The following is a 21,945-nucleotide window of genomic DNA, read 5'->3' as shown; positions in this document are numbered from 1 at the left end:
AATGGTGTTAGATGAAAGAGAAGATGCGCTTAATCGACCCCGAGGATTCTTCATGAAGCAACATGTTTTCACGTTGAGCGCACGATACTACTTGGTTTCACTCGCGATAAAGGCGAGAAGAGGTCAATGTTCCTCGAACCGTTCATGCAATTCGCACGGTGGTTCTCGTCCACGTACTCTCTCAGTGTGTACCTTCCACGGTTCTATTCTGGTGGTTGAGGACACTAACGAATGCCTACTTTTAACCGGCAGATATGAGTCATCGGCTACCCAATCTCGTTCGACTGTACCGTGACTGCATTTAATGGAGCTGAAGAGGATTTCTCGTGTAAATTTTAGGTCACCGTTTGGGCACAGCCACGGATGGAGGAGGTACCGATTCTCACCTGTCCGCTGCACCCGATCAAAGAGAAAGACGAGGAGGGCGTCGCGAGGGCTTTAACACCTACCAAGGCTATCCCGGTTCCCGGTGCTGCGCAAAATCCCGAAGGCCTCGTTTTGCCTGGTAAATCAGGAGAATTGGAATCGATGAGCGTGATATTTCGTCGTTCGAGTATCACCTTCAGAACCCATTTTACGTTCACTTTGGTACTGACTGATCTATCATTTTTTTTTTTTAATTCTTTTTCCTTCTACAAACGAAACAAATATATCTAACAAACTCTTTATTATTTATTTCTTTAATTTACTGTTACCCTCTATACTATTTGTAAAAGCAAATTATTTAACAAAGAAAAGTACACTTGATATCTTATTGTGGCGGTACTACTTCCTGCCACTAAAGGGGTCGTTCGCATTGCAGACCCTAGTAGTCTAACTTCCCATCCTTTCCCAACTGTGTCCCCTCCTTTTCACAGCAACCGCCATAATATTTGAAACGATTGAAATTGACAAATTATCGAAGCTGATGCTCGAAGAGAGTCTCTTATCTAAAAGAAAAAAAGACGGCTTGGACATTTCGAAAATCAAAACTTTATTTTTCTGGAACAGCTTTAGTGGACGACAGGCTGCAGACGCCTTGCAACAAACCAGGAAAGCATCACTGTCCCTGCGAAGAAGAGGATGTTCCACCGCCATCGCCCGTGATCCCGCGACAGAATCGCGAGAGGAAACGTCGTCGATCGCTGCCATGTGGTCCCACGGACGCGAACAGCTGCGTGACGGTTCAACCGATGCCATCCGTGCGGGAAGCGGTCGCTCAAGAATCGAAGGAGAATCAGAGTTCAAGTTATCCGAAATGTTCGTCCGAGATTTCCAACAATCGTGGCGTGAAATCTGGCCAAAGTCAGTGTAGCAAGTTCGAGGATAACTGCAGCAGCATCAAGAATCGAAACAATTTGAACTCTGACAACTTGGAACGGTGCTTCAAGGCTCAGCTGAACATCGACGAGCGTGAAGGTAACATGGAGAAGCGTTACAAACGGACGATCGAGGATCCGAAGTTGAAGTCCGGATTGAATTGCAAAGAAAAACAGTGCAACTTGGAGAAGAAGGAGGTGCAGGGAGCTGGTAACAAGAAAATCAAAGATACAGAAGCTAAATCAACAGAGAAGAACGGTCTGTTCGAGAATCTGATACCGTTCAATTCCTCACTGCCTTGGTCTTTCGTAGAATCTTGGAACAACAGCAACGCGAACGGAAAGTGTGCTTTCCAGAGCTTGCGTGGAACTAAGGAGGGTTACTTCAACGACCCTGAAAGAATCTGCAAACCTCCGGTCTCTAAGGACTCGAGCCTCGTGATAAATCCTTTCAGACAACCTAGTCCCTTTCACGAATCAAATCCAGGCCCCTCGACGAATAATCGGCTGAAGCAAGATTCCGCTTGCATGGTGCATCAGAGCTGCGGCAAATCGTCGAACAAGTCTAATCATCCGGATTCGGTGTCACCTGGACAGAAAGCCACAGAGTCGAATCTCGACGGCGTCGCGAACAACAAAGGACGAGCCGGGAAAGATCTGAGCCAATTGATATCGAAGTTGTCCTTCCCCGAAGACAAAGACAAGTCGAAGGAGGAAGGAGGCTTCTTGGATTGGTTCAGCAAGGTTCCTGGAAGAGTGCTGGGCGTCGCGCCGAGCAACGGTTACGCGGAGAACAAGGTGAAAGCGACGAACCTGAAGAGTCAAGAGCAGCAGGGGAACGAAGTGAGATTCAAGAATTGCAACCTGGAGTTGAGCCAGCAGGAGTTCGACGAGGTGTTGGCCGTTCTGAGAGCGAGGACACCGTCCGGTCGCAAGAGGACCAGCGTCAGGACCGTGAGGAGACGGGACAGGTCGGAGAAGTCGCTCGAGGACGGGTCGGAAAAGTCGACGGTGAAATATACGAACTTGGAGAACAGCGAATGCTCGACGAACAACATGGTGAATCGTACAAAATCCTGCGAGGGATGTAGCCACAAGCTTTGCAGGAAGAACGACCAACAAGCTTTACAGAAGACCAATTTCACCGAGATCTATGGCAATAAGAATATCTACAATCCGTCGCAGAAGCGCGAGAAGCTCGAGGGGAACGGATCGAGCGACGATCTGCAGGCGATCAAATGCAATAATTCGGAGAAACGAACGAACGACACGATCGACTGTTTGCAAAATGTCTCGAACAAAGCGGACATATTATTGGGAGCAATCTTGCGAACTAGCAAGGATCGAAGGAACCCCTCGGAGGTTACCAATGGGACCAAACCCAGGTCCGTGTTGCCAACACAAGTGAACGAATCGGGGAAGAGTGATCGTAACAATTTGGGCTGCGAGAAGACGTGTCAAGAGCAGAAAATCGTGTCGTTGGAGGACGAGAAGTCTTTACCAATGGCATTGAACAAGAGATTCAATCGATTCCGGCAGCTATTCAAGAAGGAACAAGAGAAGAAGGTGTCCTCGAACGCGGAGGGCAATTCGCACGAAACGATTCAACAGTTAGGTCAACGTTCGTTCTCCTACAACAACGTCCAGCCAAGCCTGCACGATCCAAAGAATCTGAGGGACAGCAAAGCGAGACGCCGTATAGATTTCTCGAATTTCGTGGAGGAAACGGAGAAACGTGACGCGTTGCCGGATCCCTCGGACCTTAGTACAAATGGCGCACATCAAAACTCAAAAACCTATAGTACAAATTACAAGGACGAACTCTGCTGTTACCACGAGCTTGAGACGTCGAAATGGCCCAACAGGCTGCACAGTACAAACGATGTAAACGACGGTACGGTCCAGCGTGAAGAAGACGACGAGGCTACCATTTTGTCGAAGCTGCGCAAGGACACCGTTCCGAATCTAGGGAAGAATAACAGTTATTTATCTTCCAAGCTACGAAACGGTGTTCATGGAAAAGACAACGCGATCATCGACGAGGAGGAGACTCTCGATAAAGCGGTACCAACAGCCATCGAGCAAGAAAGATTTCGACGCTCGTTGGAGAACGCAGCTTCTATGGTGTTCCATAGTAGGACCGGTTTGCCATTGACTTCTAGCCCAGCACCGTTGAGAAGAGGCAGCTGTTGCTTCGATTATGATAGCAGTCTGAATTCAGTCTCCTCAAAAAGAAGGTAATTTAATACACTTGGCATATTTATATGTCGTATCGATAGAAACAAATAGCGCTAATGAAATGTCTTTCTTCCCCTATTTCAGTGCACTGTTCGAATTAAATACCCCGCCAAGTCCAGGTGCCGTATCGCTAGAAGAAACCGATAGAGAGACCGAGAACGCTGGGGAAGGCGAGGAGACACCTAAAAGACGCTCGTCTTCTCGTAGTAGACCGCAGAGTCACGCTCTTTTAGGCAGCTTTGAGGAATCAGCTTTAAATGGTAGACTCGAGCCTGTGTCCACAGTTCATGGTTTCACGGCAGAGCTCGGGGCAAGTGGTTCCTTTTGTCCAAAACATCGAAAGCTTCCAGTCACTGTGTTCTTCTACACCCTTGGTGACAATGATAAAGTTTCTACACCCTATCTCGTACGTAACAATTATGTCTCCGTTGTTATTAGCGTGTACTTAAGAGCTATGTTGGTTTATTGATGCAACGATCGGTGTTACTTTTGCGTAGGCACATATTAATTTGGGCAAAAAGGGCTACCAAGTACCAAGAAGCGGTACTATACAAGTAACGCTTCTCAATCCTTTGGGTACAGTCGTTAAGATGTTTGTAGTACTATACGATCTTTCTGATATGCCGCCACGATCTCATACTTTTTTACGTCAGAGAACACTGCGGGATAAAACACTACGCTACCTCGTACATCTTAGGTGCGTACATCTCTGTTTATACTTCTGTCCAAGTTCAGTTTTCTCCAGTTTCCTGTTTCAAACGTTTAACCTTTAGAAGGCCAAAACTTTTAACCTTGGATCAAAAATGAAAAAATAAAACATAAAAAAATAAAAAAATAAGAACAAAAGTATTAAAAAAAAAACAATGAAAAGCTATACAAGTTTCTACGTCCACGACGTTAGTTCTGAGCTTATATACTTTTATAATTCAGTTTCAATAATTTGTCGTCAAAAACCTTTAACCCTTTGACCATTGAATACTCTAGGCTTTAATCAAGTCAATAACACATTACTTTTATTTTTATTTCATTTCATTTCTTAGTTTATTTTTTCATTTTTTTTCTTTTTCAGTGTTTTATCACATCATTATAATCTGATAACATATAGCGTGTAATTAATAATATGTATTGATAACTTTTATCCGATTATGATTAGGGTATACAAGAAACAAACAAACTCAAACAAACGCATATTATAGTCGGCACCAATAGCTTTCACCTGATGTACATAAAAAGGTTGAAAAATTACCATTTACTATCTTTTTTCACGATTTTAACAAATTGTAATTTTTTAAAACGACAAAAGTACATATCTTAATAAATTAATTCGTGTCCCTTCTCACAAAACCTCAAGTCATTTGGTTCAATTTTAAATAAGGTATTCTGTTTTAAACGGTGTCCGAATACTTTTGCGGCTCACTGTATATGAATTTTATGTAAATAAAATATCTTATTGCTAAGAAAAAATTTTGGCCCTCTAAAGGTTAATTACTCTTAGCTAGAAAATAAAAATTAAACAGACCTCCTGTATTGTATGTTAATACCATACTCTCGTTTCAGATTTATGTCTGGTAAATCAGGTCGGATCTATTTGCACACGGACATCCGTATGATAATTTGTCGCAAGTCTGACGTCGATACGGCGTCAGATTTCGGGTCAGAGCCACCAAAGGAACTCCGCAGCTACATCCACGGCCCTACCAACCCGAAATTCTCGCCAAGGTGCTGAGCCACGTGGCTCTTTCCATGGGGTTGTTGTCAGTCGCTCCGTTCACCTAGTCCCCTTCACGCAGAGGTTTAACAAAAATGAATTTCATGGAAACGGGTGGACGTTAATTTTCAGAGTCTTCGACAACGATTTTTTCGAGGGAAGAAAGCATTTGAAATTGAGATTCCTTGGGAATCTCCGAGCAATATTTGAAAACAAAGAAGAGGTATCCTTGAATTTTGACAAGGAATGATCATTGGAAAACATTTTGATGGGATACCTTGATTATAAGAAAGAAGATGGAGCTTAATGTCATGGAAGAAAATCTTAATGTCATTGAGATTGTTATTCATGGAAGATTGATAGTATTTTGGAGAGATTCTCGCGAAGAATGTTGAAGGGAGATATGAGCGATCGGAGGAAGAAAGTTTGAGAAGGAAACGTTTTTCTTGAATGAAATATTTCGAAAGAGTAATAAGAAAGGTACATTAATGGGAACATTGAGAATCGCTTCATGTTTCGTTGTTCAGTTCTTGTTCCTTTCGGTTTATCAGTGATTTTTAATCGTATTGCAAGGGACACACGCGTCAGCGTTAGCTTGCTCGATGTTTCTTTGATTTTAGTTTCGTAGTTGATCGAAATTTTTAGTTGAATTAAAATCTATCGTTTCGTTTACTCGATGCTTTCGAACGGATGTGGTGTTTTTTGTTTTTCTTTTCCGGCGTAACTTTTGCCCGTGACGAAAGCTTACGTCAGAAGAGTTCTTGTCTTTCAGATTTCGCGCACTCGAACGTTCATTTCAGTGGCGCGTTTTTAAGAAACAGATTTCTAGCTTGCCGAAGCTCGTGGATTCGAAAGCTGGAAGATCTCCTTTGGAAGGCCATCTTCTCAATTGTTGTAAATATAAGAGTCACGTGTAAAGTCGAATAAGAATTTTTTTAACGGGATGATAATGTCGTGTGTGTGTAGTACGCTAAAGAAGAAGAAAAAAAATAACGAAGGAAGAAAGTTAAAAAAGCGATCCGAGAGCATAGAAAATATCAAGAATCGGGTCTCTCGTTGACACGAAAAAAAGAAAAAAGGAATCCTCAAACTGTGTTGTACAAACCACCCCCGCCACCCCATCCAATAAAGAGAGAAAGAGAAATATGTGATCTAGAAAATCGTTTAAAATGTAATTTAAAATAGATACGATTTATCGATTCGTTGATATTTTCAGAGAAGAAAGAAAATTGAAAGACGATGCAAAGACTCATCGTTTATTTTATTAAGAAAATGAAAGAGAGAAAAAAAAATATGGTAGGAACGTGCTTTCGTGTAAAATGTTGTTTGCGATCAACGAGATGGCTGGGATTACGCGACATTTCCTGCTCGAAGTAATGGAGGAAAAAAAAAATAAAAAAGAAGAAAAAAAGGATCATTATTTACACGTATAAAACAGAACACAATTTTTTGTGTCCGTAGCACTGTGATGAATATTTTGATAGACTACAAAGAGTAATTATTATAAAGTATCTATTTGAGTAGCGACTATGTCCTAGATTATAATTCATAATTGTACTAATGTCGTATGAGGAATGTAATCGAGCGTAATTTACTAACCGTTCAAATTACACGTAAAAACTATACGCAGTCACCACGAGGCGCTCAGTTATATTATTGTCTCCTCGCATCGAACGACAGTTCGTTTCCCTTATTTTTCTACGCGCGCGATAAAAGCAGAAGAAAAACAGGTTGGAACAATTTAGTTGGATTTCTTAGCTGACTCGAAACGTTTCATAGTTTTTCGAATTAATAAAAATGATCCATAGTCGCAATAGAAGTAACTTCACCAGAAAATATATCTTTTCTTTCGTCGTTTTACTGCGTTCGCTTCTGATAGAATTGAAACAAAGCGGAGACGTTTAGATGTAAAAATGGCGCAGGTTTCTTTTTGCAACTTGTCAACTGAAGTTTGCCTTTTTAACGAGAGACGTGGAATATATCGAAACAAAGCATGCCAAGTTCGTTGCGTAGCTAGGTAGACAAGACGAGCACGTTGTTGTTTGATCCGCGCCGATAATCTTTCACCCGAGTCGCACGAGACGTAGCTGAAACAAGTCAGAATTAATTAATTGGTCGAAGAGGGAAGTGTTGCGAACAATATCGAGCAACGCGCTTGTTCGCAGACCCAAATAACACTTTGGCGACCGGTGGTTCGCGTATTTGTGTCTTTCATATACGTCTAGAGATGTGCGGCCCGACAATGCGTCGGGTTTCCAATTAGTCGGGTCGGTTCGGAAAACATCGGACGGGCTCGGGCGGCCGTCCGATACATGTGTGCAGTCAGGTTCGGTTGGGTACAATCGGGCAGATTCGGACGAGCTCTCAAATTATCTTATTATTAAATTTCAAAATTCCATATAAAACAGATTTTGCAGATGCTTATTGCAAGTACTAACAAATGTATGAGAGTTGGGCCGCGGCCTGCGGGAGCTCGTCCAAATCTGCCCAACTGTACCCGACCCAACCTGACTGCATACATGTATCGGACGCCCGCCCGAGTTCGCCCGATTTTTTCTGAGCCCGCCCGAGCCCATAATATCGGGTACCCGCACATCCCTATATACGTCATAATACTTTTATTTATTTTTATCTAATATACGCTAACTTTAATTTGGGAATTGGCAATTTCGCAACGTGTACCCAGGTGTAAGGGAAGAAGTCTAAATTGGCATTGCGAAAACTTTAATTTAGAAATTGGCAATTTCGCAACGTATATTCAGGTGTAAGGAAAGAAGTTTAAATTGACTCGAATGCACATTGTAAAAATTCTAAAATGCAATTTTATTGCTGATATCTCTTCTATTTGTGACGACTTTAATTAACGTCACTATTAATTTATTTTTACAACTGTATGCTAATCGACAATCTGAAATGTAATCATCCTCTGAATAGAAGTCGTCAAAGTGTTAAGCACTTTCAACGTTGCAAAACTTTTGTAGCACGTGTATTGTACGGCAAGGAAACGTAGAGTGTGTAATCACTGCCATGCTGTATATACATTGTAGCATATAGGTGAACCGTTGAATAAGAATTTAAGGGAATCTTTAGCAATAGTTCGTCGCCTGAATCGAGAGATCCCATTGACCAGAAGTCAGGAGGTAAAAAAGCGTAGAGCGGGATCCGTTAAAAAATTTCTGCTCACTTTTGTTACTTTATTTAGATTTTTCTTTTTCAAGTTATCAGATATGTGATAATATTGTTTGAAGAACGGATCTTTTTCAAATCGGATCTCGCTCGTTGTACACCAATTCTTATAGCGTATTTTCCGACGATCACGATAAAAGGAATCGCTTGATAGCTTTAAAAAATCTCCACGACGCGTGTAATTAATTTTCATACGACGAAAAATCGAACACGAATATACGTGCAATTGAATGTTAGAGTTCTTTTTTTTTGGAAATTCCTGCTGATAGGATGACGAACGAGATTGTATTTTTGGAATCTACAATCGAGGATACACGACTTGTACACTAAACTCGTAGGACGCGCACTAAGAAACTTTATTATTGTGATAAACTTTTATCGGGTATAGAGAGGTCTGTGTGTTATCTTTGAAATCGAACGCATTATCTGTTGCTGGAAAATAGGCAGGCGAGTTATAATTCGACGGTGCCAAACTCGATACGAGAAAGAGGAAAGGGCTATTGGAAAGGCTCGATGATGTACACCATAGACATACGTTTGGAATTCATCCCTTCGATCAATATTTTTCAAACAATTTTATTTTATTTTATTTTATTTTTAGCAATTCGTTTTAACATTCTGTTCGCAGTTGTTTTCAATTTCTTGTCTTTTAATCCGTGTTTTCGAATTGGTAGCGTTTTAAACATTGATAAAACGTAGTCTTTCTAATTTGTTGTTTTTTTTTCTGTTCTCTTTTTTTATCGTTTCATCGCTGCTGTTTCGGTAAGCTTCAATCGGCTACAACTTGATTTCTGTGAATTATCGTCGATTAGACAGACGTTTAAATAGAACATAAAGGAAAGATTCTTTGAATGTGTTGTCTAAACGACGATAATTATACGATTAACACCTGTCGATGTTAGCTATGGCTACAGAACGTTCTGTTGAGTCACCTGAGCACACTCGATGAACGGCAGGCATGTACATAAGGTAGCGTTATTTTATAAATGAAAATTATTGTTATCGCTATGTAAGACGTGTACTTTTTATTATTTAGCGAGCAGAGCGTGCGGTTCAAGAGAGAAGGAACAATTTTGTCGTACGATTCAACACTTATATTGGTACGCGCATGGCGAAACGTAATAAAAGTACAGCAATGCGTTAATAAATAATCGTGTACGTTTAATTGATGGAACAATTGTTCCATCGAAACCTTACACGAGTCCCCGTGAAACTGGATTAAAGATTTTAATTTGAATATCATCATAAAACATAACGCTTTATCTACCGAGAGCCTATTAACCCTTTCCACCCGTACGTCGCCGTACAGGCCGTACAGTTTTACCGTTGCGCTCGTATGTCGCCATATAGTCACCATCCTACATTTTCGCTCTTCTCTTGATTTTTTCCCGAAAAAATCAGATAAAGGCTATAATATATCCGACGCGTCCGGGAAGACTCATCGGATCGTGACCAAACTTGGTATGGTGATAGACCTTGACCTCCATAGTAACCACCTTGAATATTATTCGGTGCACGCTTTTGGTTTCCGAGATATGAGGTTCGAAATTTGGGTTTTGGACTTAGTCAAAATTCGATTTCATGGGAAATCTAGCACGACACCATGTATATCGGATCTGGTTGCCATAGCGACTCTTCGGAGGAGATCACTGTGAACTTTTGAATCAAGAGAAGAACGTTCTTTTCCTATCGGAAATGTAACTGGTATTATTATACATGTATTTTTCTAATTTTACTACTAAACCGGCAAGTTAAATTGTAATGTGTTCCCATAAAAATGTTTTCATTTTGATCAAATATGAAAAAAAATTCCGAGTTGATTGGTAGCCTTTTCAAGTATAAATACGAGTGCAAAGGGTTAATAGGCCTTTTGACAGTGTATCGGCTATTATAGAAAAACCAATTAATAAACTTGTAGAAGAGGGGACAGAAGGGCGCATTTCGTTTCGGGATCGTCTGTTAGACTTGTCAGGGGGGCTGACAACAGACGAGCCCTGCCCCAGACACTTATCCATAACGTAATTTAGAAACTCCTATATATTTGAACTGCATGCCGGGTGACCGCCAGCGAGAACACTGATCCCTGATCATCTCGCCGCCACCTAGCGGTCCCGAGGTGACGAAAACCTTCTCTCCCTTCCACTAAACGCCAACAAACCTTTTGATTATTATAAATTCACAAGGAATGATCCCAAACCTAGAAATTCAAAGAATCATGAAACTTTGTGGATATGTAGGGGATTTCCTTATTAAAATGCAATTTTCATTTGCTGCCCGTTTTTAATCTAAAGGGATGAAAATCGTTCTTAAAATTTATTTTTCTCCGAAATCGTTGGAAATATTAAAAAAACCTTCATAAACAAAAGTTGTTTGCTTTAATATGTTTTTATGCTGGAACAAGAATTATTTAAAGGATTACAAAAATGTTTAAGAACAATTACCTATTGCAATATGAAAAAATACTATGTATTAAGATGAACAATTTTCACTCGTAAAGTTTTTCAATATTTCTAACAGTTTCGGAGAAAAACTCATAAAACAACCTAAATTTTAAGGGCGATTTTCACCCCTTTAGACTGGAAACGGGCAGCAATAGAAAATTGCGTTTTAATCAGGAAGAAATCCCTACATATCCACAAGGTTCTATGATCTTTTAAATTTCCGGGTTCGGGATCATTGTTTCTCAATTAAAACAATGAAAATTAAATGTACTTCAATTAAGAGGAAATTGAAAAGAAAGATTACACTTTTGAAATTTTAATTATTTTTAATTATAAGGTGGTAGTGTGTATCTATTTTATTTATGGCCGGTGGATAATGCGTTAAGAAAAGTAGACTTTCCATCTTGTAATACGTTTATTAACAATGTTTTACAAGGATTCGCTTGGCATCGCGCAAGCGAATACCTTCTACAGTCTGCAATTTAACAGCTAAAATTTGTCGGCTATAACGAATATAATATTTACTCTGATTGCTCTAAAAATGTAAGGTATATACAGGGAACATACAGAATACATTCATAGCTACAGCTTGAACACACACTTGTTCCTTCGGTTTTGTTAAAAACAATTTACGAGATTCTCTCGATTCGTTCATTTCTCTCTTACTGCGGTAGTTGGATTTGTCTGAAAAACATATTTTACATCGTAGAAAACGTGCAAAACACGTGAAATCTTTATAAAATAGAAACTGAACAATCGTTTGTTATATTCTAAGGTATCAGCGTTACTACGTTTGATACAAACGTACAAAAAATTGATTTCATCTCTTACGAAAAAAGAATTCTCTGGATTTAATTTAATTTATTCAAATAACAATTCGTGAGAAAACGTTTACCCTTAGAACACAAAACGAGTGACGGTATTCGCGTGTAAATGAATTTACGGTGTAGAAAAACTTTGTTCGCGTAATCTTACAAAATTTAATTAAACAGGTGATTCGTAAGAATTTGTTGGCTCACTTGCGATGTACAAAATACTTTTCAGGGAAGCGATAGAGACATTGGTCTCTTCTTGTCAGCCATTCTTCCTCATCTCATATGTCTCTGTAGCTTCCTCGTACGAATAATTAAATTACTAATCTTCTTTTCCTTTTTACAAGATTAAAGACACTAATAACAGGTTCAATATTTATCTATCTACATTCAAACCTAAAATCACGCATCGAATCACAGTCCACATTTTGTAACATTCTTTTTTTTTTATAAAAATTTCTCTGGCGAGTGGAAAACTCCGCTTTCTTAACAACCAATCACGAACTTCACCGAAACGTTCCTTTGCACGGTCTCTCAATCGAACGAAAGGAAATGCCTCATGATTAATTGCATAATTAAAATGCTTATTTTAAAAAAAACTTACAACGTATACATATAGCTTATAAAAAACAAAAAAAACGATTTTCTTGAAGCACCCATATAATTGAATCGCAAATTGATTGCAATGTTATGCAGATGCTTCAACGTTTTACGATTTTCGTTTCTCACATCAAGTAACGAGGATAATAAAAGAAAAGAAAGGATATATGTATAGAGGGTGCAATCGAATATGAAGTATCGATTATCGTGATATGTGGTGCGTCGTAGCCGCGAGCACAACGAGCAGCCAGATTCGTCAACAACCTCGCTGCAACCACCACGGCCAGTCGTCGACAATTTTCGTGAGAAACGCTAACTCGATTGCCGCTGGTTTACATCGTAGATCGTTCCTAATCCTCCGCGTCTCGCGGCGCGGGTATCACTGGACCTCCTTTGACCCACCTGCAGCAGAAGCAGTTGGTCTAATTAGTAATCCTGTTGAACGTCAACGTTTTTTTAAATAATGGAATAGAGAGTAACGATGGCTGTATGGATCGTGGATATCTACTTTCACTTACTTTTTCATTCTTTGGTCCAGTGAGTCAGAGTTTCGCTAGCAATACCTAGCTTCCACTCCCCGTACAGCTTTGTGCCCTTGATCTTGGCTCATACGCAATTGTCTAGTGGCCATCCCACCCCCGCATTGACTGCTCCAGTCGGTACTCGACACTGCGGTTCGGTAGAACTTGGACGAGGTCTTGTTGAAAATTGGCAGCAATTCGTTGGCTTCGTTTGACAGAGCCTGTCGAAGGGAAATTCGTGTTAGCGAGCTCAACAAACTGTAGGGATTTGCAGCGAACAGGGATTTATTTTCAGTTATTTTAACAAGAATATTTAATATGAAAAATAAAATACAACTCTTGGCTGAACTTTTCTTTGGTGGACCCAAAATTTTGGAACTTTTTTATTAATCTATAGTTTTTGATGTGTAGAATCCAAGAATGCAAGTCTTAACTTTAGGAATCCAATGGTTAAAAAGTTATGAGCATATAAAGTTTGACACTTTTAGTGCATTTGCTACGTTACTGTGACGCCATATTGGCTTCTTGTCCAATGAACGGTGTCGCTAGCTGCAGGCAGCAGTCAAACCGTAAATTTGATACTACCTGAGTTAGTTAGGTTTATATTTATCTTTGAAAGAGTGGGTACTGCCCATGAATTTGCTTATTGCTTCTACTGTATCAATTTTATGAGTAACTAGCTGTGTTACCCGGCGCTGCCCGGGTGGTATTTTGTCTGTGAGTGTATGAGAAAAAAAGATAAATGCTGAATGCGGGAAGCAGCATCGACAGCGCCGCCATCCATCCCCACCGCAGAGGTACGAAGGTATTCCCACTACTATGTAAACACAGCAGCGGTGGGGATTAGCAGTTCTGCTGAACTAACAACTAACTACTTTTTTCTTCCACGACACTCTTGCTTTCTTAAATTCACTCACACACGGTCATATTCGATCACCGATTCGTACACACGTGCATTCTCATTACGAAGAACTGTCATTCGGTCCAAACACTCTTTATTCACACCTCACTCGAACAGACTACCATACTGACCAAACAACCTTATTTCACATCCCGCAAAACGAATTTACCTCTTTTAACCCTTTCGCTACGACGAGCGACTATACAAGGTAATTCTCTCACTACTTTCCCAAAGGAAGTGCCGCCACACCAGTATGAATGGACACAAGCCCTTGTCTGTCGTCGATATCTCGACGGGGGTGCATACCGTAGCTGTGTCCGTGAAAATGTGTGTAACAAGAAGGAAAGTCCCATTTAAACGTTGCGGAAAACAGAATAAGTTTGTGTAAGTACATTAGGTACATAAGGTAAATGCAATGTTTAAGTGGGACTTTCCTTCTCGTTACATACATTTTCACGCACACGGCTGCAGTATCTATCCCCGTCGAGATGTCGATGACAGAAAAGGGCTTGGGTCCATTATGGCGGTACTTCCTTTGAGGAAAGTAGCGAGAGAATCACCCTGTAGTTATAGTCACTCACTCGGCGGAATTTCTTATGTTCGTCGATCGCATGCATCTGCGTCCGACAAATGGGCTTGTCCGATTTTTTCTACTGATTGCACGCGTCTTAAAAGAATATACTATGGGCATGAAACCGGCTCAAAGTGCGCGTCTGACAGCGACACTGTTTGCACGTCACTCTACTGATTCGCTCTTTCGAGGTGGTGGGGCAGCATTGTAGGGGAAATCGAGCTGCGACGGTGAGGTGATACGAATGTGTGGCGTTCGACAGAAAACGTCGCACATTCATGTTTCGACTGCGTAACCTCGAGATACTACGGAGTGGGGATATTTCTCCGCCGCTCGGTTCGGTTCACGTTCCGCTTTGAGCTCGCCGGAGCTCAAACTCCATTTACTACTAGCTGCCCATGCAGCCACAAGACAATAGAAAAAATCGGACAAGATTGTCCGCCAGACGCAGACGCATGCGCATGCGATCGACGCACATAGGAAATAACCCTCTTTACGCATTTGGTATCTCTCTCTGAAGTTGTAGTTTCGATCTTCACGGGTTTTCTCTGATATCATCTGTTAAGAAATCATAAATCCTTCTTTTATGCAAAGTTTCTTCCCAAAAAAAACCGTAAGATGTAGATTCCAGTCGTTGACAACTGTCCTCGCGTAATGCAAATGTTATCGGCAATGTATGAACAGCAGGCATTGTATAGAATACCTGACGTTTTTGGGCAAAGTATGAAATATCCAAATCATTTTAATATTATATAAACTTTTCCTAGGTATTATACAAAATGACAAATGCTATTTAGGCAAAATATTAAAAGAGAGTCATGAAGAAGCTTTTATTGAAAAGACATATATGAAATAGAAAGAAATACAAAATAAAATATAGAACTTTTTTATTGAGAGAAACAATAGGATATAAAATATGAACCAATTGCACGTAATTGTCTTTCTCACAAAAAAGTAAAATTTGAAAAGGCCTTCATCAAAAATGCATAAATGAAAAAAAAAAATACCACGTAACATTAGAAACATCATTAGTGGGAGAATTTTATACTTTACCGGTTTGACTTTTGGCATTGCATAGAATGCCTAGAAATAGGCATTATTTTCATATTTTACCCGAAAACGCCAAGCATTTTATACAATGCCTGCTTTTCATATATTGCCAGTAACATATACACTTTTGGTCCCGTTTAGCGGAAGCGTTACGGCAGAGACGTCGCTCGTAGCGAAAGGGTTAAATGGCATAAATTTGGATGTACGCCTTGTCATTCGAACAAGGATGCATCCATTTTCTATTTGACATTGGAAATTCAGTCACTCATGAAGTTCCCCTCGTTAGAGGTGAAAATTATACCACTTATGGAACCAGTGCGAACGTAATGCACATCAGGGTCACATTACACGCCATTATGTAATACGAATACTAAATAGATTCTTGCCTTGAGATATACAATAGCATCTGTACCATAACCGTCGCAACTCTGGAGGACGAGATCGCCGTGGAAATATCTGGCATACAACCGAGATACTGGAAGACCGTAACCATATCCGGCTAATGGAACCGTGTGGTCGTCGGTTCTACTTGGCCGGGGCGCTGTGCTGTACATGTACTTGAACAAATGGTCCATTTGCGAGCGAGGAATGCCACCGCCTCGGTCAGTTATCTGCAACAATTTCCAATGCAACGATTAACACGTTGAAAATAAGCATTGGTCATGAGACGTATTGAAGCTCTAATTATTAACACATTGACTGCCGCAGTGAAAATGAGCATTTGTTACAAGACGCATCGAGGCTCTAATCATTAAGAATAGGAATAGTTCATTTTCAAATTTTAAATGTCAAGCTTTTAATTTGGTACCTTACATTATAATAGAGACACTATCGAAAATAATATTTTTCTATCGTTTTCTTTTAATTATTGGAATACGTGTAAATTACGATGCCGGTCCCCGATGACCTCACGCCATTCAAGGTGTTAAGAACAGGAATAATTAATTTTCAAATTTCAAATTTCAAGCTTTCTATCTGCTATTTTACATTATTTGTACAATAGTAATATTATTTAAGTTAAGAATAGAAATAGTTAATTCTCAAATTTTAAATTTTAAGTTTTCTCTCTGCTATTTTACATTATTTGTACAATAACAATATTATTCCAAATAATATTTTTCCATTGGTTTCCTTTAATTACTAGAGTACGTGTAATTTACGGTGCCGGTCACCGGTGACCCCCATGGCATTCGACGCGTTCATCTTCCCAGAATTTCGTAAAACGGAAACAGTATTCTTCAGCTGGTCGACGCTGTATGGAAATTGATTCCAGTGTTTCGATAACGTTACTTCTAGCGAGCATGGTGTTGAATAACCAATGCATTCATATTGAATATCAATGTTTCGAAACTATAGACACGAGTTTCTATAGGTTGATGTTAATTCACGACTATTGATGATTCATGCAACGAACACATTCGATACTGACGAAGGCTTCGATACTATGATGATCACGATTATTGCAATTTACCTTTACACAAATGTCTTCTTTGCCACGAGACACGATTACCTCGATAGGTGGATACTCGGAATTCGCGCTATGTTCCATTACTGCTCGCATGCTGTTCTTGAAGATCTCGAATAGCATGTGGAACAAATGGCTCGGGACATAAACTATTCTAATTTGGCTACATCGTTCCTGTTCTGGAAAGAGAGAAACGAAACATAACGATATTTCGTAGAAGTATATCCAGTGGTGGAATCCAGCCAGGTCGCTCCGGTTCAGTAGAACCGTTTCCTAAAACTTTTGTAGTTCCGACGAACGGGTTGTTAAAATTATACAGGGGTACCTCGGTATACGACCTTAATCCGTTCCTGATGTTTGGACCGAATAGGACGTATATCAAACCAATTTTTCCCATAAGAAGTAATTTAAAAATGATGTAAAAAAAAAACTCCTGTTTATATTATATCTGCATTAATGGAGTTGTAAAATAATTTGAACACTATTTATGTCATGAACAGCATTTAAACGATTTCCTAGAAGTTTATAAAAAATATTCACTAGTTTATTTAACATAATTAATTTGTAAAATATAAATGTAACCTAATAATAGATTCTAAATTAACAAACTAAATGGAATAAACTTCATTGCCTCCTGTTTTGCAGTTATATTTTGTTATATGATATCCTTACTTTTATGATCAGTCAGTTAGTAATATATCAACTCCGAATATAATTGATTATTAATTTAATTGTTCCTCTGAGATAATTATTTAAAAATGACGCAAACTTCACAGAAAAAATTTATGTCGTATACCGAGCAAAATTTGTCACGTTCAAACAGGACGTATTCCAAAGCAGACGTATACCGAAGTACCACTGTATTTGTAATCGCATTTAATTGGTTATTTCGTAAAATTTTCATTGTAAGTATGTTATTTTCGACTCTATAATTGATACTGAAATTCCAGTTGCCGCTATAACTGAGGTTTGACTCGCTGTAACATGTCGGGAGAATAAATAAAATAATCGTCATTTTCAATATTTAATCAAATGAATTTTAAGACAAAATACGTCTGTTTTAATTCTCTTTCGATGCCTAAGTGTATTCGCTCCTTAAATATTCCTTTTACCATGAATCGTTAATTACGAAGAATATCAAAAATGCTATCCAGTTTGATGAAAGCTATTTAATTGAAAACAATTAGTAAAAGCACTCCATTTAAAAAAGACGACGTCAGTTTATTTGAACTCTATGGTAGCTACATTAATCGTTTAAGTGCCATGTCAGAAAATGCCACTGGACCCAACTATCAGTACATTTAACGCTAATGGTAATTCACTATTAATGTTACATGATTGAATACCAGTATTTTTACAACATAACTGTTCTAGAATGCAAATAATTGGAGAATTAACAAAATTGTAAAATTAAATGACTTACCGCGCTGCATAACGCATTGTGACATAAAACAAAAGAAGCGTGATTGCGCCACGTGGCATTTTTTGACCGGATTTTTGCAAAAACCCGTGTCACTCAAACGGTTAAAAAAGTTTTATATACACCACACAATCAAGTTCTTCATACCATTTAATTTAAAAAAAGAATTAGGTCGACAGCTGCTACAGTTTCTAACATAATAGCTTGTAACACTTTACCTGGTTCTAATAATAATAATAACCTATTTTCTCATCAGTAGCGTATCCAACCGGTTGTTAAATTATTTGAATCCCACCACTGAGTATATTTATCTTGTTTTACCATTTTGCAATTCGATACCTACTAGAGATGATTGTTCATATAGTACTACTTACTAGAAAAACTCTAGTAAGTAAAGATTTGTCAAACTTGCCATTATGTTGCTTGACTATCAGCTCCGGGCTGGCCAGATAATATTGGTCGCACAGCAACCTTGCTTTCTCGTATGCGTCGTTCACAACGCTGATAATGTCACAAGAGGGATCTATGGAGCCCACGTGTCTACTGTGGCCATTCAACTCGCTGCCGAATAGAAGAGCTGGAAGAAAAGGAGATTTCTCGAAGGATCGTTCTAAAAAGAATATCAGACAAATACGAAATAAACGAACTTACTGTGCTGATTGATCAACATACGAATAGAGATTCGAGACATGAGGAACCTGTCCAAGAAATACTGAATGTTGTTTTCCGTTTGAACATCGACGTCGTACGATTCTTTCAGCTCCAGGACACCCTGCGCCATCGTTTCGACGATATCCTTGTGTCTGTTTCGAATTTTCACCAAAGTCTGACAGAACCTACGAGACAAGAAGTATGAAACCTTATAAAAAGAAGACTTCGTGTATTTTCTCGAACATTGAAGAACAAATTCAGACGACTCACTTGTCTAAAGTGGACTCGCTGACTTCAACCTTCTCGAACTGCAGGATATCCTCGAACGAAGTGGCGTATAAATTATTTACTATACCCATACTAGGCATTTTCAGTAAGTTATCCGGCAGCAGGTGGATCTCTTTCATAATGTTTGCCAGTCTAACTGGCAGCTCCTTCCTTAAGAATATAAAGGACTTCCTTTCGCAAGCACTCAGACCTGAAACACAATGTTTTTGTCAGATTATCAACTGGAAAGGAGTATTATATTTGTAGTATTAATTATTGAGAAAATCACTGGGGAACATTTATCAATGTTGTCCCATATTTGACAAACTCGCGATAAGAAAATGAGGGTGTTCGCTAATCGCACGATATATTCATCGAATCTAGCTTCCGTTTTATCACTTTCTACTCGGTCATTGGCCCAAGATCATCAATTTCTTCTTATTTCTTTGTCGATCATTGCGCAAGTTACCTATCTGTTCTTGTATTTCCTTTGCCTGCTGATAAAAGCGCACGAGCAAATTGCGAAGAAAACCGTGATAGTCTAGCGATCTTATCGGTGACGATTTAAAGCCTCTATTAAGCCTCTATAAACAGTAAAGTTGTTTTGATGAATCGAAGAAATGCCAAACAACTTATCGTTGCGTAAGGTTGTTTTTGCAGGAAATAAAGAAATAATTCTTCGAAAGCGTGATTTCATTCTCTGGTGTGCTAGAGGAGAGAGCGGGACGAAAGTAACATTGCAGATATAACTCGAAGATTATTATAGATACTATCGCAACTTTAGATATACAATGCGAAATTATAATTAAATTGCTGCACTAAAACTGCATCTTCGAGTGCACATGCAGTCACTCCTAGTGCTCCCCCAACTCTAACCTCGGATGAATTTTTTAGAGTCTTTTGTCTCTTTAAAAGCCTTGCAATTTTATGATCCTTGTTATAAACGGGAAATTATTAATGGAATAATTTAACCTAGGGATGAGCGGAGCAAAAGTAATGCTATAAATAACTCAAAATCTATTATACATAGCTATTATCGCAAATTTGGAATATACAATGTGAAATTACAATTAACCTTTGCACGACGGACCCTGGAGAGAGTCCAAACTTTAATTTAATTTTGCATTTGAAATTGTTTTCATTATCTAAACTTTACACTGTTCTTTTAAAATTATTCTTCCATTATATAAAATATTTTCGTTTAAAAATTATAAGTTTAACTTTGGGTTAATATCCTTGTATATGTTTCGTAAGTTTGGGCCACGATTGACCCAGGATCCTCTGTTCAAAGGTTAAAGTACACACAAGTATGTTCTAACAACGTAGACAGGCAATTAATATATTAGGTGGTGAACTAAATGACATTTGACACCCTGAAGTAACTTCTTCTTTGTGTTTTCAAACTGTAATATAAATATTCCTCACGCAAGCAAGTGCTTATCCTTTTTTTAAATATTTGATTTAACTCTTCTGAATGTAATACTGGTCGTTATTTAATACTTTTAAGCGTCCCGTTACTAAAAATTTGTAATATAAATCCAAAAGCATGGTCGAGGACGGTTGTAACGTTTCTAATGACCAAGAAGATAAAGAATATTATCTTTTTGTTTATATGAAATACTGCAATATGAACAAACAAAATGATAAATGGGTGCAATCTAGCGAATATAAAGATTGCGACACGAAGTCAAAACGTTCCTCATATTTACTGCAATTGCGATACCGAATAATTGACTACCACCTTCTTTCATTTATTATTATAATTTAAATCAATAGATATTTTAATTTTGTAAAAATAGATTTGTGTTAGTTAAGATTCTATGCAGTGTTACAATCCACCACCCGATAGGGACGGATGTAACACTTCCCTCGGTCTTCATTTTTTATTAATAATTTGGATGTTACTTGTTATAAAGCGAAACCGCTGTAATTCAATAATGTCAAATAACTATGCAAGGTTTTGGTATATACATTTCTGTTGTAAGTGTAATAGCTTTTGCGTAATCGTAGTTCAAAGTCAAATTGTTACTTTCGTCCCCGATTCCCCCTATCACGTTTCGTTAAGAGACAATCATTTTTCCTAGCCATTTTTGAACTGATTATAAACGATCAAGTGAAAATATTCATTTCGGACGAAAGAAATTTATCTGTCCTTATAGAATGTAAATTCTATAAAAGAATGTTCTAAGTCATTGGAGAACATATGTTTTTTTTGCAATATTCTATTCTGTAGGCTCGAAGTAGGTCAAAGACGAAGCTACACCTACGAACTTATGGCGTTCTCTGTTTTTCATGCCCCCACTATACATTCTGATTGTGGTAGGCACGACCATGGTTAGATTGATACCATTTTATCAGTCCTCCTGGGATGTACAGTGTATTTAAGTTGGCCTTACTTCAACTAGCACTTTCGACGTCCGATTAAATGATTTTCAGTCGATCGATAGGGAGATACAATATTATGAAGAAATTTCTTGGAAAACAAAAATCTACGTGAATTAATTTAATCTCTGACATATTGAAATGACCAGATGTAGCAAATTAGAAAGATAAATTTATATAGTGTTTTATCAGGTTTCTTCTGAGTGGAACGAATTAGGGGTTGTTAACAGGGATGTGCGAGTATCCGATATTACGGGCTCGGGCGGGTGTTCAGTCCGATAGCCCGACTATTTCGGGTCAGGTCGGATAAAGTCGGGTAGGTTCGGACAAGCTCCCGCGGTCTGCGACCTAACTCTCATGTACATACATACACTGACGATGAGTTCCATCGAAGTTGTCGTAGTGAAGTTGGCGCACTAACACATTCACGCCGC

The 21,945-nt window shown here is 38.9% G+C and overlaps 2 protein-coding genes across 7 annotated transcripts in view; one reads left to right on the top strand and one right to left on the bottom strand.

Moving 5' to 3' along the window:
• The window catches only part of atos (atos homolog atossa), a 44,387-nt gene extending 32,090 nt beyond the window's left edge, over positions 1-12,297 (top strand). For 2 of the 4 annotated variants that reach the window (XM_034322329.2, XM_034322328.2), the window contains exons 5-9: positions 340-505; positions 991-3,535; positions 3,621-3,942; positions 4,034-4,233; positions 5,094-12,297. In XM_034322329.2, coding sequence (XP_034178220.1) covers positions 340-505; positions 991-3,535; positions 3,621-3,942; positions 4,034-4,233; positions 5,094-5,262 — 3,402 coding nt within the window. In that variant the 3' untranslated portion in view covers positions 5,263-12,297. Of the gene's footprint in view, positions 1-26; positions 185-252; positions 506-990; positions 3,536-3,620; positions 3,943-4,033; positions 4,234-5,093 lie in introns of those variants that run through there. The other 2 variants (XM_034322332.2, XM_034322331.2) reach the window with 2 other exon arrangements.
• Pdk (pyruvate dehydrogenase kinase) overlaps positions 9,004-21,945 on the bottom strand; it is a 26,705-nt gene continuing 13,763 nt past the window's right edge. The window contains exons 2-8 of one of the 3 annotated variants that reach the window (XM_034322339.2): positions 19,133-19,340; positions 18,863-19,047; positions 18,624-18,788; positions 16,798-16,970; positions 15,713-15,937; positions 12,847-13,025; positions 9,004-12,685 (exon numbers count right to left, since the gene is read on the bottom strand). In XM_034322339.2, the coding sequence (XP_034178230.1) occupies positions 12,634-12,685; positions 12,847-13,025; positions 15,713-15,937; positions 16,798-16,970; positions 18,624-18,788; positions 18,863-19,047; positions 19,133-19,340 (1,187 nt within the window). In that variant the 3' untranslated portion in view covers positions 9,004-12,633. Of the gene's footprint in view, positions 12,719-12,801; positions 13,026-15,712; positions 15,938-16,797; positions 16,971-18,623; positions 18,789-18,862; positions 19,048-19,132; positions 19,341-21,945 lie in introns of all 3 variants that reach the window. The other 2 variants (XM_034322341.2, XM_034322340.2) reach the window with 2 other exon arrangements.

The sequence above is a fragment of the Osmia lignaria genome, chromosome 4, assembly GCF_051020975.1.
Source record: "Osmia lignaria lignaria isolate PbOS001 chromosome 4, iyOsmLign1, whole genome shotgun sequence".
Lineage (NCBI taxonomy): Eukaryota > Metazoa > Arthropoda > Insecta > Hymenoptera > Megachilidae > Osmia > Osmia lignaria.
The sequence above is the reverse complement of the archived record's forward strand: the minus strand, read 5'-3'. Positions and strand labels throughout refer to the sequence as shown.